At 41.3% G+C, this 18,356-nt stretch overlaps 1 protein-coding gene across 1 annotated transcript in view; it reads left to right on the forward strand.

Moving 5' to 3' along the window:
- The first annotated feature begins 3,653 nt into the window (after positions 1–3,653).
- The window catches only part of Ophn1 (oligophrenin 1), a 309,606-nt gene continuing 294,903 nt past the window's right edge, over positions 3,654–18,356 (forward strand). The window contains exons 1-2 of the mRNA XM_028770048.1: positions 3,654–4,297; positions 4,420–4,592. Coding sequence (XP_028625881.1) covers positions 4,439–4,592 — 154 coding nt within the window. The 5' untranslated portion in view covers positions 3,654–4,297; positions 4,420–4,438. The remainder of the gene's footprint in view (positions 4,298–4,419; positions 4,593–18,356) is intronic.

Genomic DNA, 18,356 nt, shown 5'->3' on the forward strand with positions numbered 1-18,356 from the left:
TATTCATCAGAACAAGAAGCATGGAAGAGTACTTAGATATAACTCATATTAAGGAATGTTTGTGTACTAGCTATGTGCACATATATTATCTATGACTTAATCCTTAGAATTAAAAAGGACTTATTTTATTATATGTAATTGTGTGTGTGAGTGTGTGTATTTACACGTGAGTTCAGGTGCCCAAGGAGCCAGAAGCATCAGATCCCCCTGGAATTATCATTTCAGACAGTTGTGAATTGAATTGTCCTTTGTGGGTACTGTGAATCAAAGTCTGGTCTTCTGTAAGAGAAATATGTGCTCCTAATACTGATGAGTCACTTTAAGCCCTTAGTAGAAGGTGTGTGTGTGTGTGTGTGTGTTTTGCTGGGAATCAAACTGAGGGCTTTGTGCATAAAATTTCTTAGTAAATTTTTGAAGGAAGAATTGCTCAAAATTAGGTGCTAAGATGTCAAAACTACATAAGGATGGAGCTACACTTGATTTTTAGCCTATATTGCTATAAACTGGTTTCTCTGGTGGGCCCTATTAGCAACAGAAAGCAACTTTAGAGGCTGTTTCATCATTAAAGAAGAAGTAGCTTTTAATTTTACAAACAGAGGTGATTGTCCCCGACAATGCATGCCTAGTGCCTAACAATATGGATTTTGAGAGCTGCACATATTCATTCATTCCATAGCAAAGTACACCTTTCAAGGACTGTGGCATCACTATAGCTGAAAGGGAACCGATTTCCAAGTCCTCAAATTCCTTCAGAGGTGACTTCCCTAAGAGCTTCTCTCCTGATTTCTTTCCTACCTCCCTTCGTAAACCTCTCAAAAGGAAAGCATGGCCTTCAAAGGTCATGAGTTTACAAATTGCCCATGTGTAAAAGTCTTAGGGTTAAACAGACTAACCAGTATTTTAAATATTGAGGTTAAAAAAATGGACCCTGATAAATCTTTGTTTGTTTTGCTTCTCTTTTAAAGGAACCTTGTTTAACTCAAGGTCCTTTAGCCTACACTTTATCTATCTTTCTTACAGAAGTTACATGCCCAATCATTTTGTGTAGTAGTACAGTAGAAGTAATATAGAAGTAGCAGTGGTGGTGGTGGTGGTGATGACACACACACACACAGACACACACACATGAAATGTACATGCATAATTGCAATTATAACTCAAATCAAGAGCTTATATATCGGAGCCTATAGCTATCACAAGGAAATAATTTAATTTCTATTTTTGGTGATATTTTTGTTGAGAAGGAATTCAACATGGTAATCAATTGCAGACTTTTAAGTATAAAAACATATTATGGGCAGACAAATTCTTTGAGGAATATGTAATATACAATGTCAAATTAAAATCAAATGGTAGAACGATGTAAAAATTTTCAGCATTACGTGAGAATTTGTATTTTGTTTTGCTTTGAATGTACCCACAGAGAATTTAAAGTCTACTTTGGGCATTTTCTTAGAAAAGATAACCTTTATAATTTCTATCTTTGCTTTGCAGTACTGGAGATCAGACTCAGCATGGTGGCACATAGCTATAATCACAGAACTAGGGACACAGAGGCAGAAAAATTATCATGAGTTTGAGGCCATCTGAGCTATATAGTGACATTAAATCTCTTTAAAAATCCAGCAAAAGAAAAACACCTAATAAACCAGAGTCTCGGTCATTTGAAGTGTGTGATCTACAAACCAAGTTACATCTCCAGCATTTGTTAACCTTTGAAATAATAAAAAGTTGATAACAGGGCTGGGGATCTAGATCAGTTCATTGAACTCTTGTCTTGCATTAGCAAGACTCTGGCACTGCAAAACAAAGAAACAGAAAAACTGGGGAGCATTCAGTGCTCTAGGACTCCAGTTGGAAAGTGTGGCAGCCTGGGAGATATATTCTTTCATCTTGTAGATCCCATGATTCCTCCCTGTGGTCTTCCCACCACCCTTTGGGGTGGTTGCTGTCCCAGATCTATTTCTCTGGGATTTGACCATTCCTTCGTTTTTAAAGGAAGATCTCTCCCTGGATTCCCATATCTGTGATATGTTAGTGATTGTGAACATCATTTCTAGAAAACCAGCCAGGCAAGGGGAATCTAGCTTTGCCACTTAATTAGCTATGTGTCCTGGGGCGAATCAACTTCTCTTTGACTTAATTTCTCTAACCTTAAACAGGTATAACAATCCCAACAATTTGAGGCTGTTTTGAAGACTTGTGAGGTGTTTCCTTGTCAATGTTGTTTTAATTTTGTGTCTCCCCTGGCTGGACTGGAGCTTGATCTGTAGAACAGTCTGATCTTAAACTCAAATATCAGCCTGTCTCTGGCTCTTGAATTCTGGGATTAAAGGGGTACATTATCACCTCCAGTCACGTGTACGATGGTTTATAGGATTATACATCAATTTATTGGAAGGTAAACAAATGGCCTTTGAGGATATGTAAATCCTTAGAATCTGTGGATATGTTGTCTTAAATGACAACAAGGACTATGTAGATGTGGTTAAATTAAGAATCATGTGATAAAGTGATGATCCTGGCTTATCCTATGAATTTAATATAATTTTAAGAGTCATGGAAAGGAACAGGGAAGGCAAGATAGTCAGGTTAACATTAAAGTGGCATGAGAAAGGACCTGGAAAACCATTGTTGACTTCAAAGACTGACAAAAGGTTTGAAGGCAGCTTTTAGAAGCTAAAGAAAGCGAGGGAATGTATTTTTACTTGGAGTCCAGAAGAACATAGCCATTCTGACATCTTGACTTTAGCTTAGTGGTGGTCATTTCCAACTCTCACTCCCACAACTTAAAATAATGTATTTGTGTTAATTTGAGCCACCAAGTTGGTGGTAATCTGTTAGAGAAGAAACCAGACATCAACACAGGTAGGTCAGCTATTATTACTGTATTTCCCATTTTTTTCTTCCGGCTTTACTGATATAATTTAATGTAAACACTATTGTGAAATCAAAATGGATCTCTTTTGCCCAAGTGCATGCATGCTATTTTACAGTTTGCCTAACTGCCGCCACTCTTAATTTGAGAGCTGTCTTTATAAGGAGTCCAGGTTCCCCTACAATAGACAATGGACAAAAGGCCTTTTGGATAAAGAGAAAGACAATTTATCGCAACTTCATTTTAGGTTCTCCATTAACAGACAGCAAATCACATGCTTTAGTTATGAGCCTATGTGTTGATTTTTGGGTCACAGAAACCATTCTCTGAGGCCCTACTCAGGAAGATGTTCAAATCTAGCCTCTGTTTCTTCAGCAGGGCGGGGATTCTGGGTCTAGCAGAGATCCTAGAGTAGGCACCAAACCCCATGAGAATTAGGGTCTTGTACTAGGAGACACAGGAAAAGGAGGAAAAGAGTTGGTGGGTTAGAGGAAGGGTGAAGGAGGAAAGAAAAAAAAAAGACAGTCCAACCAAAACAAATACTGGTGAGAGACAGCCTTCCATCACCTATCCTTTTGAGTTTTGCTACATTTATGGAAACTTTGCACGCACCCTCGGGGGCCGGGGCGGTACACCTGCCCCTCTAGGATTGTTGTGCCTGGGGCAGGCTTAGGGAAGTACAACTAGGAGAGTGGCCACCCTGGAAGGTTGGTGGGAGACCGCAGGGTGGAGTCATGGGACGAGCGATCCGAAAGACTACATATCCCAGGCCGCCACGCTTTCCAGATGGAGTCCTAGGGCGCTGACTGCTCCCCAGTTTCCGTAGGGAAGCGCCGGGCTACCACAGCTATTGTGTGTAGCGCTGTCGCCCTCCTCTTCCCGCTGCCTGCTGTCGTGTTGTTGGAGGAAAGCTACGTTTCCTTGCCGCTGGGCTTAACTCTCTAAGTGCCAAACCCCACATCACGAGGGCTCCCAGGAACCAGTAGGCGGTCTCTGCAGCTGCCGAGTTGTGGGCGACGAGCCCCGAAGACCCGGGGAAGACATCTGAAGGGAGCCTGTGCTCTCGTTCGGTCTCGGAGTTAGGGCTCGCCCAGCGTGAAGCGGTGGCATTGGCTTTAAGAAGGGGGAGGGGAGGCACAGCCTGCCTCTCTTGGGGAGCCGGGGAAGGAAGCCTCGACTGGCTTGGGAGCGCAAAGAGGCGGCCCCCGCGCCCGCTCTCTCCCCGCCTCCACCCTGGGACGCCCGGGACACGGCGCTGTGCTTTGGGGAGACGATGACCAGGGGGCGTGCTGCTCCCTAGGCTGCACCCTGTCGGCGTCAGAAGGCTTTGGTAAGCACTCCTGGTCACCCGCAGCCACCACCGGACTACGCGCTCCAGCTACACACCAGCGGGCGCTCCCAAGAGTTTCATTGGAACAGGTACCTGTCCTCCAAGGGAGTGGGGTTAAGAGCCGCCTAAAAGTGGATCCTGAACACAAGGCACTGGGTCTATTCTGCTAGTTATGCCACTGATGCTCTCGCTCTTTGTCTCTAATCCCTAGCCCCTCCGCTATCGTAATCATGGGGCATCCCCCGTTGGAGTTCAGCGACTGCTACCTCGACAGCCCCGATTTCCGCGAGAGGCTCAAGTGTTATGAACAGGAGCTGGAGAGGACCAATAAATTCATCAAAGACGTAATCAAAGACGGCAGCGCGCTTATCAGCGCTATGCGAAGTAAGTGGAAGGCTTCCATGAGCTGTTTGTCTGAGTAGGTGGTTCTGGCCTTTAAACCTTTCCATACCACAGCGGGGAACCGATGGGGGGTTGGTAGTGGTGGTGGTGGGAGATCTACAGTGACTCTCAACCCAGATCTCTGAGTCTGGTGGGTTTCTGAACATTTGAGAGAGGTGTCTAAAAGTGGAAAGTGGTAAAGACAAGTAGAACTCTGGGCCTTTCCCTTTAGTGGCCCTGACCTTGTAAGACTTAATCTGTAACTGGGACAGAGACCCTCTAGCTTTGGAGTTACTCTTAGCAGGTACTTATTGAAACGACAGTCTGCCCAACCTGTCAGACATGGACAACACCCCTGTGCAGTACAAGCTGACTTCCATGCTTACCAAGGAATTACCCCAACACCCCCTAAAGAATTGGGAATTTAAGGCCAAGAGCTCCAGTATAATGATTTTTGTCCTGGACTCTGGTTATTGAAGAAAAGTGTGGGGCAGTAAAAAATTTACCCTTCTAAAATCATTTTCTAAGGATCGTTGGTTGGCTTCACATACCACTGAATTCTGCTTCAGCGTGGAACAAAGACCTGTCTAGTTCATGGTCCAGGGGGCCCAGATCCCCTGGGTATAAAATACAGGGCCTAGGGTGTGGGCTGCTGCCCAGAAAGGACATTACCTAGCCTCGCTATTTCTGTGGTCAGAGCTTCCTCACTTGTGGGACTGTTTTTCCCCTTCTGTGTGTATTTTTTTTAATTTCTGCTAGTTGTCAGGAGGCTCAAAGAAAAAGAATAGTGACCATCCCCAATGAGCATATAAGCAAGCCAACCCCCTGTGCCAAAATATATACCCAGAAGAATGGAGGGTAATGGTTAAGTAGAGTGAGGGTTAATTTTTTTCTCCTTGGCTGAAATGAAAAATAATTGTGAAAGGTAAAGTCACTGCGAAGGAGCCTCTCTCTGTTTTGAACTTTGTTTTGAGTGGATTTACCCTCACCTCATCCCATGTCTAGGTTGTGTGGTCCCTTGTGCCAGTCTGGTACAGCCAAGCAAGAGTGGAGGGAGACTTAGAACCTTTGGTGTTTCGAGACCTGCTGCATGCCAGTACGTCTCATGGAGCAGTTCTAGTTTGTGGTTGTCTAATTTGCTGCTGTCTGGCCACTTCTGGTCAGAATCCTTAAACTGTTCAAGTTCCTTCGAGTTCTTCAGTTGAGTTGGATCATTTAATGCTTTGTTGTCTTGTCACCTAGTCAAGAGTGCACTTAAGTTAGTACCTTGAAGATGGAATATTTAAAATGCTGATCCTTGCAGACTTGTAGGCTAGGCTTTTGGGTGTGTCTCCTCTTAATAGAGTTCATTGAGAGGTTGAGGATATGGAGGTTGTGCCACAGAAATAGAAGCTTGGGAACTCTGAAAGTAGAGGGGCAACTGTTTGGGTAGTGGATTCCTTCTTATTGCAAACTGCTCGTAGTATTCGCCAGCCAAGAGAGCTCATTATGAACGTGCTAGTTAGGAGGTGGTTTTGTGACATGTATGGCAAGGTGAAATTATGCTTTAAATGGTCAGCTAAGTCATCTCCAGGTGATTAAGTTGTGTAAGAAAACATTCAGTTCAATAAAACAGTTTTGGGAGAGGCAAAATGCACCCCCTCCCATAATGATGGGGAACTCAATTCAGGTCTCTGCATATGCTAGCTACATATACAGGTCTTAGTTTTGGAGACAAGTTCTTAATGTGAAGGTTGGGCTAGCCTTGAACTGCTGATCTTTGTGTCTTCACTTCTCAAGTGATGTTTTACAAGCATGCTGGAAGAGTAAGGGTTTTGTAAATGAAGAGGCAAGTTTTCTTCTTTTTCTGAGTGGAAAGAGTTAGCAATCAGGCTCAAACCTTTGCACATGGGCTGCAGGTCTGAAAGCTCTTCTAGGATAGGGGACTCTTTGATATTTGTGGTGATTTTTTTTTAATTTCATGATCAATGTAGCTCAAAATAGGATGGGGAAGTATTAAAACCCCCACAACTAACCCTTGCCTTGTTGCTTTTCTTTAAGCCCCACAGGTTCTAAACACTTGAGTAGCTAGGGGCAGAGATAGAATCTTTCTTTCCTACAAATTTTACCTCAGTAGTATTTGTCCCCCATATTCTGCTTCTTCACACTGTGACAGCTCGGTGACTTCTTTTCAGAGTAGGTAGGGTGGGTGCAAAACACAGGTGTGCTCCTCCTGAGTGAAGGAAAGAAGAAATTATCACACTGGAATCGGATTTAAAGACCTGGATTCCAGTCATGGCTTCCCTATTTTGAGATCTGGCACAGACCATGTCAACCATGAGGTGTAATTCAAAAATTAAGAAAAAGAATCTTTGAGAGAGAAATGTTAAACTGTCCCAATTTGGTAAACAGTGATAGCTATATTACCATAAAGATATTGTATATAAATATTAGGTACAATAATAGATTTGTACAATATGAAATTGGTGGTGGGCTGGGCATGTAGCTCAGTGGTAGAATGTTTTTGCCCATGCAAGGCCATGTATTCCATCCACAGTACTGGAATTTTTTCAAAATGCCATATTAATGGTGGTAATTATATCCACCTCACAGGGTAGTTGTGAGGCTCAAGAGAATTAATTCTAAAAGGATTTTGTAAAATGGAAATGTCAAAAACAAGTGTATTGTTGGTCATATAGCTTTTGGTTACTAATACATCTGTTGATGAATGTATAATTTCAGTAAGGTTCAGAAAGGAGATATGTAAGTAATAGTAGTTGGAAACAGCCTTTTTTCCTTGTTATCTTGCTGGAAAAGGTCACTCATCTGGGCACAATTCACCAGTGAGATTTGTATTCACGCGGTTCCATCTTATGGTCTGGAACCTGGCAAGAAAAGGCAGGACAATGATTGATGACTAATTTGGGTATCAAATCAAATGGCTAGCATTCCTTCAAAACTCGAGACATGGTACACTGAGCTGCAAAACTCAGCTATAATTTCCCTTGAAGTTGTTAACCCAGCTGAAACTTGATGTCAATACTTTATCCCATTGTGCTTTTGCATAGAGCTCTGGATAAGGCTCTAAGCAATAACCACGTATGCCCATTAGTGTATTAAATGTGGTCCTGTTTGAACACTGTGCTGGTTAGTTTTTTCTTTCCTTCTTTCATTCCTTTCTCTCTCTCTCTCTCTCTCTCTCTCTCTCTCTCTCTCTCTCCCTCCCTCCCTCCCTCCCTCCCTCCCTCCCTCCCTTCCTTCCTTCCTTCCTTCCTTTCTTTTTTATGTCAACTTGACACAGCAAGAATTGTGTGGGAAGAGGGAAAACCAATTTGGAGGATTGCCTCCATCAGATTGTCTGTAGCCAGGTCTAAGGTCTTTGGCAAAATTTTCTTGATTGATATATAGGAGGTCCCAGCCTAAGTGCCACTTCTGGGCAGTTGGTACTGGTGGGGTGAAAAATAAAGCAGCCTTCATTATCCTTTGCTTCAGTGCCTGCCTGCAGGTTTCTGTCTTGAGTTCCTGCCATCAGTGGTGAATTGTGACCTGGGAGTTGTAGGCAGAAATAAAGTGTTTCCTCTTCAAGTTGCTCTGGCCAATGTTTTTATCACAGCATCAGAAAGCAACCCTAGGACAAATAATTAGGTTCATTTAAGTCACTGCTCAGAGGTAATTGATGTTCCAAAGGGAGCCAGCCTTTCTCCTTTGATGGGTGCTTGATACCCACCAAATGTGATGTATTTATAATTTTTTGAGCATATGACAATGGTAACTTAAACTAATAGAAAATAAAGCACCATAACTGTGACAGATTACAACAGTTTTGCCTGCTTTTCTGTGAGCCTTTACTGGTATTCTCTTTTTCTCTTTGTATCTCTCTCTCTTTGCGTGCACTCTTCTGTGTATGTGTGTGCGTGTGTGTTGGAATGTGTGCATGCATATATGTGCTGAGTGTTCATTATGCATACTAGACAAGCCTTCCTACTGTTGTAATCTGTTGACTCTTCCTTTTTTATTTTTATGTTTTTCTTTTCTTTTTTAATTTTTAAAATTTTTTAATTTATCTTTTGTTTTGTTTTGTTTTGTTTGTTTGTTTGTTTGTTTTCGAGACAGGGTTTCTTTGTGTAGTCCTAGCTGTCCTGGAACTCACTCTGTAGACCAGGCTGGCCTCGAACTCAGAAATCTGCCTACCTCTGCCTCCCAAGTGCTGGGATTAAAGGCGTGCGCCACCACTGCCCGGCTTATTTTTATGTTTTTCATGTTGACAGTTTTAGTCTTTTTGATGTTACTGAATATTTGCTCTAGGCATTGTTCAGTGTAAATAATATGGCTCATTGCTTATAGCCCCCAGAAACCTGAGACACTTAATGTAGACTATATATAGCTCACGGACCACATGCCATTCATTCAGTGAATACCTGTGCATATACTATGTTCTGATCTTTGTTCGAATGGCAGTTGTGTACACAGAGTGAGTCATGGATGGATATTGACCTCAAGAAGTCCCAAGACTAGTAGGGGAAATGTGGACAGGAGAAATTACTGCTTCATAAGGTATTAAAGTTCAGAGCTTTAGAGATGGGTGGTGGACATGACCAGATGTTCCATTAGAGAGAGAGAGAGGTCATTTCTTGGTGGAAGACAGGAAGCAAAGGAAGAAATAGCATTGGAGTTTGCCAGAATTAACAGCACTTTGATTTATTAAGCTCATCTTGTATACCAGTGATTCCTTAATTACAAATTCTTTTTAGATGTTATACTTTATACACAGTCTATGCCAAAAGAAAGTTTTTGCTCGGTGGGAGTGTAGTTTTAGCTGTCTTTTAGGAAGATTCACTGAGAGATTATCAAGAGTAAGGAGTTAGCACCCTCACACAAATGGTTGTGATTGTTTTTTTTTTTATTTATTTTTAGACAGGGTCTCAGTATGTGACTTAGCTCAGGTTTTCTTTGAATCCTCTATGTATCTCAAGCTGGCCTTGACTTCATTATCTTGATTCATTAGGGTCTCAAGGGCTGTGATTATAGGGCGTGTCACCAAACTCCAATGTATTTGTGATATTTAACATGCAGACACACTAGAAGAGGGCATCAGATCCCATTATAGATGGTTGTGAGCCACCATGTGGTTGCTGGGAATTGAACTCAGGACCTCTGGAAGAGCAGTCAGTGTTCTTAATCACTGAGCCATCGCTCCAGTCCATCCGTCCGTCTGTCTGTCCGTCCGTCCCTCCCCCCTCCGTCCCTCCATCCCTCCCTCCCTCCCTCCCTCCCTCCCTCCCTCCCTCCCTCCCTCCCTCCTTTCCTCTCTTTCTTTTTTGTTTCTTTCAAGACAGGATCTTGTTCTGTAGCCCAGGCTTGCCTGGAACATGCTAAGTAGCCCAGGCTGACTTTAAACTTTATAATCTTCCTGTTTCGGTTTCCTAAGTGCTGGGTATACAGGAATGAGCAACCACATCCAATTTTAGAGATGATCTGTGTAGCTCTGGCAGGGTTTAGGCTCAAAATTCTCCCACCTCAGCCTCCTAAGTGCTGGAATAATAGACCTGCATCACCGTCCCTGTCTATATTTCTTATATATAGCTCAGGATCAATAAACCTTGTGTGTAAAGTATTATATTATGCATAGTTTAGGCTTCAAGACCACAGAATTCACTCCCAGTCTACTTTGCTGTTATATGAAAGCTGCTGTAGAGCAAGACTCAGTGAACCAAGCATTCTGGGAAGCCTCATTAACATTGAGATGTGATTTTCAACCCCTTTTCACATGTCATGGTGCTTTATTCCTTAGAATGTTCTCAGGCATTGCAAATGTAGGTAGTGGTGGCATGTGCCTCTAACCTGGCACTCAGGAGGTACGGGCAGGAAAATGGAGAGTTCAGAGCAAACCTGGGACACGGTGGATTGCAGGACATCCTGGGCTGCAATCCGGAGATCCTGTGTCTAAAAAAATATCAAAAGAGAACTTCCCTAGAAATATGAAAACAATTTTTAGTGCTGCTGGGGGAGGGTGACATATAAAAATAGTAAGCAGGGCTTGTTTTACCAGCTGCAGTTTGCAGGCCATTAGTGAAGCCATTTCAATCAAGTGGACTTTCACTGGCAGTGCAGCAAATGGAATTATTGGTAGGCTGGAATGTCACATCTCAAATAACTAGTAAATAATTTTATTTTGGTGTGCTATAAATTATGGCTGGTGTGGATTCAAGGATCCCAGGCTCAAAGGATAGAAGAAAGAAGGATGAAGTGGCTAGAAGTGGGTTAATAGGGGTGGAGCATCTAGGGGTAAATGTAACAATCTCTCCACATTCAAAAGACCTTATTATACCCTTAGTTAATTATTTTCAAATGTTCATTTTCCTGGTGTTTTTGTTTTCTATTTTGGTGTGCAGAGTCTTACTATATAACCCATGCTGGCCTTGAACTTGTAGCAATCTTCTAAAATTCTGAGATTATAGGTATGTGCCATAACACCCACATATACTGTCTTTAACTAAAGAAAATGCGTTTTTCTCTTTTATTTTCAGGGTTACAAATTGAACCTAGGGCCTCACATATGCTAGAGAATTGCTGTGCCACTGAGCTATGTCTCCAGCACAATCAAATGTTCTTTGTAGGCTGGATTGAATGGACTGTAGTCTAGATTTATTAGCCGAAAGTCTTGGCCTCTTATTTGCTAGGGAAATGGAGCATGACCTTCTTCAGGGAGAAAGGTATTCAAAGACTAGAAACTGATTTAGCAGAAGAAGGATTGCAGCATAGTGGCAAAAGGTCCTAGACAAAGCATCCAGATACTTGGGTATGATGCAGTTTTGTGTCAATAAAAATGGGGAAGGAGTAGGGCTTCTCTATAGCTATGTCGCTTTTACTTCTAAAATTCCATTATGTACTATAGTTTAAAAATTTCAGAAAGAATGATTAGACTAATTGTGGAATTCATATGGACAAAGAATTCACCAAGAATTTAGTGTACATGACAGTATTTAAACAAAAATAAAACAAAACTTAGTGTTTCAAAACTAGGACTAGTACCATATGTGTATAAAGCAGATGCCAGCAAGCACACATAACCATCATGCATATGTCGCTTTGGATTAATGAAAGTCATGCTTTAAAGGATCAAAAATAGTTAGATACGGTTGCTTAAGCCTGTCATCCAACACTCAGAAATTGGTGGCAAGAGGATCAGGAGTTCAAGGTCATCCTCAGCTACATAGTGAGTTTGAAGCTAGCCTGTGATCCATGAGTCCCTGTCTTAGAAAGACATTCATAAATGAATGAGTCTAGCCTGGGATGGTGGTACGAATACGTCATCGCAGTATGTGAGGTGGAGGCAGTATATAAAGAGCAGAAGGTCATCCTTGGCTGTGCATAATTTGAGGTTACAAAAAAAGAAAAAAACAAAAAATTTGCCTGGCAGTGGTGGCGCACGCCTTTAATCCCAGCACTTGGGAGGCAGAGGCAGGCAGATTTCTGAGTTCGAGGCCAGCCTGGTCTACAGAGCGAGTTCCAGGACAGCCAGGACTACATGGAGAAACCCTGTCTCGAAAAACAAAAACCAAACCAAACAAAACAACAAAAAAAGAAAAAATAAAGAAAAATCAAAGATGCTGTGTTAATCCTTTCATGTTGTTGTGATAAAATATGTTGATCAAATTAGCTTAAGGGAGAATGAGTTCCTTCTTTGGTACAATCCATCATCGTGGAGAAGTCAAGACATCAGGAACTTGAAGCAGCAGGTCACATTGCATTCATTGTCAGAAACAGAGATCGATGAATGCTTGCTGCTGTTCAGTTTCTTTCTCCAGCTATCCAGTCCTGGATCCCCTGCCCATGGATGCTTCTGCCTACAATTAAGATGAATCTTTCTGAATCAGTTAATGGAATCAAGATAACTCATCACAGGCATGCTAGAAGTCCATTTCCCAGTGATTCTAGATTCCGTCAAGTTGACAGTGAACACTGGCCATCACAGATGCATTCAGTATCAAAAATGTACATGAAGTTGGTAAGATGATTGTGGTATAATTTGTGTAATTTGATATTGTAGTCTTAATACTTTAAAAGAAAATTTTGTTCTCACAGTCTATACTTTTATTTTGTTTTGAGAGTTACTGTTTTTTTCCATATACATTTAAAGACTTTTTTACATGTTTACACTAAGGTCACCTTCCTTCGGGCACCTTTTCAGTTTATGATTTAGCCGCTTTGAGAATAGGTTGCTTCCAAGCCTGCTACTAGCTGTCTGTGTGATCTTGAGCAAATCGTTGACTTTTGAGTATGAATTTTCTCATTCATAGAGTTAGAGCTCTACTCAGTGACCATGAGGGTCCCTTGTGGGTTTAGCATTCCGTTTTCTGATTACCATTGCTAGGTATTTAGTGATTCTGTCGAAATTAAGCAAAATACATCTTGACTCTAGTAGAGTACACAATAGGAAAAAAACAAAACTAATGCATCTCTCATGGATAGACAACTTGAACCACAGTGGCCTGTTTAATTGTGAACTGTTGAATTTTTTTGTAGGGGGAAGAGGTGTCAATCTGATGCCTCTCAGTTCTGCCCAGAATAACCGTGATAAGAGAGTCTCTGTGGAGGTGGGTGTAGTGTTATGATACACGGCAGGGGTGTGTGATGTAATATATGTTTTTAGTCAGAAGTTCACCTGTGATTATGCTCTGTGCCATTGAGCATACGGAGATGTTTTAGACCCCTAGAGGAAATGGATCAGTTTACTGGTGTATGATTTGGGACTGCTTTTAGTAGATGTGAAGCCGTGCTGAGTGGGATTTAATGCAGCTATATTCCCACGTTCCTTAGAAGCCTTTGGAAGACTTACATTGCAGAATAGATTGAGGTACTGTGGGAACTGTGATGGCAAATGGGACAATTTATGAGGGATGATGGTATCAAAGTTGGGAGAATAGTGCTGCCGTAAGGTACTAATGCTTTTAGCTTGCCTTGCCTATTAAGGAAAGTTTTCTAATCGGGCTTTAGGATGGTGAAGGAAAATTATTTTCTAACACAGCCCAAACCATTTATTTAATCTGGAATCTGTTTCTCTAATCAGCACCACAGAATTTTCCTAAAGGTTCTCGAGGATCTGAAAAGATACACAGTTTACCGGGGGAGTCCCCCAGAAGTTTCAAGCTGATTTTTTTTTTTTTGTCAGCCAGAGGATCCTTATGAGGCTTACTTACATCAAATACTAGACCTTGGACAATGTAAAGGCAATTCAATTTAACTCAACAAAGATTTACTTATCGCCTACTGTGGCCAGTACTGCCATGGAGACTAGGGATATAGTGGTGAATAAGAGAGTAAGATTATGCTGTCTCAGAGCACCCATTAAATATCTAGTTATCTCTTTATTTTGTTACAGTTTTGAGAAGAAGTAAAAAGAGGAAGTTCAGGGTGAAATATAATCTGTTGTATCTTTTGAGCTTCAGATTTGTGGGGTAAGAAAAAGGAACTTGACTATGACAATGTATTATCTATTGGCAAGAAGAAGAAACAAAGAAAAAGAGTACCCAAGTCAAACAGACTTGTGCTTTACCATTTTGCTAACAGCCTTGGTAATGAGCAACCCATTAGTAATTTTTTTTTTCTCTTTCTTTTGGTGTTTTGAGACAAAGACATACTGTGTAGACCAGGCTGGCTGTCAACTTTTAAAATATTTTTTTCTTTTGCTTTTCAGTGTGCATGTGTGTATGTGTGTGTGTGTGGACATGTGCTGGCCACTTGTTTGTGTATATATCAATCTTATTTTTAAAGTTATTACATTTTAATTTATTTGATATGTCTGTGTTCCTGTGTGTGAACATGAGCAGGCCACAGTGTACATGAGAATATCAGAGGACAATTTCAGGAGTTCGTTTTCTCCTTCTACCATGTGGGGCTTGATGAGTGAACTCAGATCGCCACTCCTGGCAGTTAGTGTGTTTGTTTGCCATCTCACTGGCCCCCACCTTAGTTTTTGAGATAGGGTCTCCCACTGGACTTGATGCTCATCAGTTTTTCTAGGTTGTCTGGCTGATGACTTTGAGGGATCCTTCTGTCCCTGTTCCTGTAGCTACATACTGCCGCACCTAGCTTTTTATGTGAGTGCTGGGGATCCGAACTCAGGTCTTCAGGCTTGTGTGACTGGCACTTTAATAACAGAGCCATCTCTATAGTCCCTGGCCTCCAACTTCTGTTTCTCTTGCTCCAGTTTCTAAAGTGTTGAGATTGCAGATCCATGCTACCATGCCCTCCTTTTCCTCCTTCTGAGTTGTACTTCCCCATTTTTTTTTCACCCTAGAGGCAAGCAGTGGACTTTATTTCAGCACTTCTTTCTATTTCGTCTTCTTTAGGAGTGGGTTTTATTATAGGAAAGCATTGGTCTCTCTGGGACAAGCTTTCTTCACTATTATATCTGTGTGAGACCAGGCATCAAGGTGTATACCTGTAATCTCAGCACTTGGGCACTATTAAGTTTGAGGCTAACCTAGGCTACATAGTAAGATCCCAGCTTATCTAAAAAAAAAAAATCACTGTTGCATGGACTGTAGACCCTGCCTAAAAGCAAATATACACTGTCCTTGCATAAACAAGGTCAAATAAATATTTCAGAACCATAAATACCTATTAAAGGCAATAATAATATAAGGTGATTTGTTGAAGAAAAGCACTGAATCTAACTGCTGTGTTGTAGCCCCTGTTGCTCCTCTTTAGATTTGGTGTAGTGTTCAAAATGGAAAGCTTACTAACAACTGTAGCCTTGCAGCATCTTAGCAGGTAAAACGGAATTTTGGCTCCCAGAGCCAAAAACTCTCATACCCAGGGCCTTGTCATGTTGAATTACTTTTGAAGACAGTCCACTAGAAATGTTCATTCATGGGGCTGCTTAAGACTGTACCTCGCATAGCTAGCTTGCTGGGAACAGCACTCTTTACAGGGTGTTAACACCACAGCTGCCCAAGACTTCTGTGTTAGTCAGGGCAAGAAAGTGCTTGACACAAAACATGAAGGCAATAATTGGGAGTTCTAGCCTGCATGATATGCCATATCATTATGCTAATTAGACAGGGCGGTGGGACAGGGAAAGTAAATAAGGATGCAGGTGGAAGAAGTGCTAAAGCCATCTGTCTCATCATAGGACATGATTCTGTGTAGAGCCGGGGTTCTCACACTTCCTAATGCTGCGGCCCTTTAATACAGTCCCTCATGTTGTGCTGACCCCCATCCATAACATTATTTTCATTGCTACTTCATAACTGTCATTTGGTACTGTTAAGAGTCGTAATATAAAGATCTGTGCTTTCCAATGGTCTTAGGTGACCCCTGTGGAAGGGTCATTCAGTCCCAATGGGGTCGAGACCACAGGTTGGGAACCACTGGTGTGTAGATAAGTCTAGGGAATTTGCAGACAATTATTCAAGATAGTAGGTGTAGCAGGGTTGTAGGACATAAACTCAGTATAAAAAAATCAGTCGTATTTCTCTACTTTGATCTGAATTTGAATTAAGAAAAAAACATTTACAATAGCATCAAAAGGATAAAAGCTTTATAAATGAAAATGTTTTAAAGTGACATTCATTTATCTATGTGTTTATATGTGTGCATGCACACAGAAGTCAGGAGACAAGATGTGGGAGTCAGACTGGCCTTCTACCATGTGCATCTTGGGGACTGAACTCAGGTCTTTAGGCCTGACAGTAAGTGCCGTTATGCACTAAGCCATCTTGCTGGCTTAATTACAAATACATTAAAAAAATGATAGTACTTTTATTCTGCAAATTACAAAAAAAAAACACATTGAGAGCTGTGGATAAAGTAAAGCAGTAAGAGGGCAAGGCCCTGGCTTTGATTCCCACCCCCACTCCTATCTTCAAAAGATCATTGAAAGCGATTAAAGATCTACCCAATGGGAAGATTCCATGGTCTCAAATTAAAGAATAATTTGAGATGGAAGACATGAAGGAAACAAAGCCTCTAGATACAACAGGACTGAGGCACAAATGAACTCAGAGACTGACAGTATGCACAAGGCCAAGCCAGATAGGATCCCAGTGCTGGGAGAAATAGACACATGCCCTGTCCTTAAACCAGAAGCTATTTCCAATTAATAACCGTTCAAAAAGAAAAACATGGTTTTCTCTGGTGGAGTAGCACCAGGCATATAAACCACAGCTAAGGCCAGGTCCCATGATCAGCAGTAGACGGCCAACACAAAACAGACTCAATGGTAATTTTCAAAGTTTGTGTGTGTGTGTGTGTGTGTGTGTGTGTGTGTGTGTGTGTGTGTGTGTGTGTCTCATCATCTCCTTGTGTTTCTTATGCTTTTTCTTTGGGTCATTTTTTTTTCCAGTTTGTCAGTGTTTTGTCCTTTTCTGGTTTGTTTTTATTATATCTTATTTTCTTATTCTTTTTAGATGACTTTGCTTTCTAATGAGAGAAAGGAAGGGTGTGGATTTGGGGTGGTGGAGAAGTGGGAAGGTCTGGGAGGAGTTGGAGGAGGGGAAACCATAATCAGAATAGATGGTGTGAAAGAAAAGCTGTTTTTTTATTTAAAAAAAAAAAGACAATGCTTTCTTTCTGTCTGTCTTTTTTTCTCTTTCTTTTCAGTGTTCTGAGACAAGGTTTCACTGTGTAGCCCTGGCTGTCCTGGAACTCACTCTGTAGTCCAGGCTGGCCTCGGATTCAGAGATCCTTCTGCCTCTGTCTCCCAAGTGTTGGGATTAAAGGCGTGTGTCACCACCACTGGGCTACAAAAAAAAAAAAAGACAATACTTGTTATGATGGCAGTATATCTCACCTGATCTATATAGATTTAGCACTGTCTCCAGCAAAGCACTAAATAGTTTGTTGTAGAAATTTATTAGCATCTTATGCCATAGCTCAGGCTGGTTTGGAATTTATCATGTAGTATAGGCTAGTTTGAATTTGTGATGGTCCTCCTGCCTCAGCTTCCTGGGTCCTCCTGGGAGGTATGAACCGCCACACCAGGCAAAATGCAAGAACATTTTAACATTAATATGAAAAAGAAGGGACCCCCTCCATCTTGAAACTAATTTAATTGGAGAACTTGTTCCACTCAATTACAAAACATTTTGTTGAGCTGTGCTAATGAAATGCATTGCCACCAATAAAGACTTAGGAGGTCAGTGGGATACAGGATTGGGGAGTAAAACATCATACTTCTGGTAATTGAATTTCATCAAGGAGTGAAGAGAAGAGATGTCAACAAATGATGCTGAGCTAATCCAATAGGTTATCCAGTAAACTGCTGTTGGATCCTGGCCTTTAAAACACACAAAAATGAATTATAAGGAATCAGATACCTAACAGTGAGAACTAGATCTGTAAAACCATTGAAAGAAAGTGATGTTTTAACACTTCTTGGGTTTGGAATAGACAATGATTTCTTATTTGTGATGCCAAGTGGCAAAAGATAAAAGAGTTAATTTGAAGTTCCTCAAGGTAAATCATTTTGTGGTAGAAATTATGTCATTCAGAAAAGAAGATTGGAACATAGCTATCCTACCTAGAACTTCTAATACACTTCCACAAAAAGGAAAACCTGAAAAGTTATGTTTGGTGTGAATAATGCTTGTAATTCAATTAGACAACAACAACAACGACAGCAACAACAATAGTCCAATTGGAAATGATCGAAGTAGCCGAACACAGTGGTACCCACCTGTACTCAGGAGGTTGAGGCTAGAGGATCAAGAACACAGGGTCATTCTCAGCCACACAGTTCATTCAAGGCTACCGGGTTATTTGAGATTCTACCAAAACAAAACA

This window comes from Grammomys surdaster, unplaced genomic scaffold (assembly GCF_004785775.1).
Source record: "Grammomys surdaster isolate TR1022 unplaced genomic scaffold, NIH_TR_1.0 197, whole genome shotgun sequence".
Lineage (NCBI taxonomy): Eukaryota > Metazoa > Chordata > Mammalia > Rodentia > Muridae > Grammomys > Grammomys surdaster.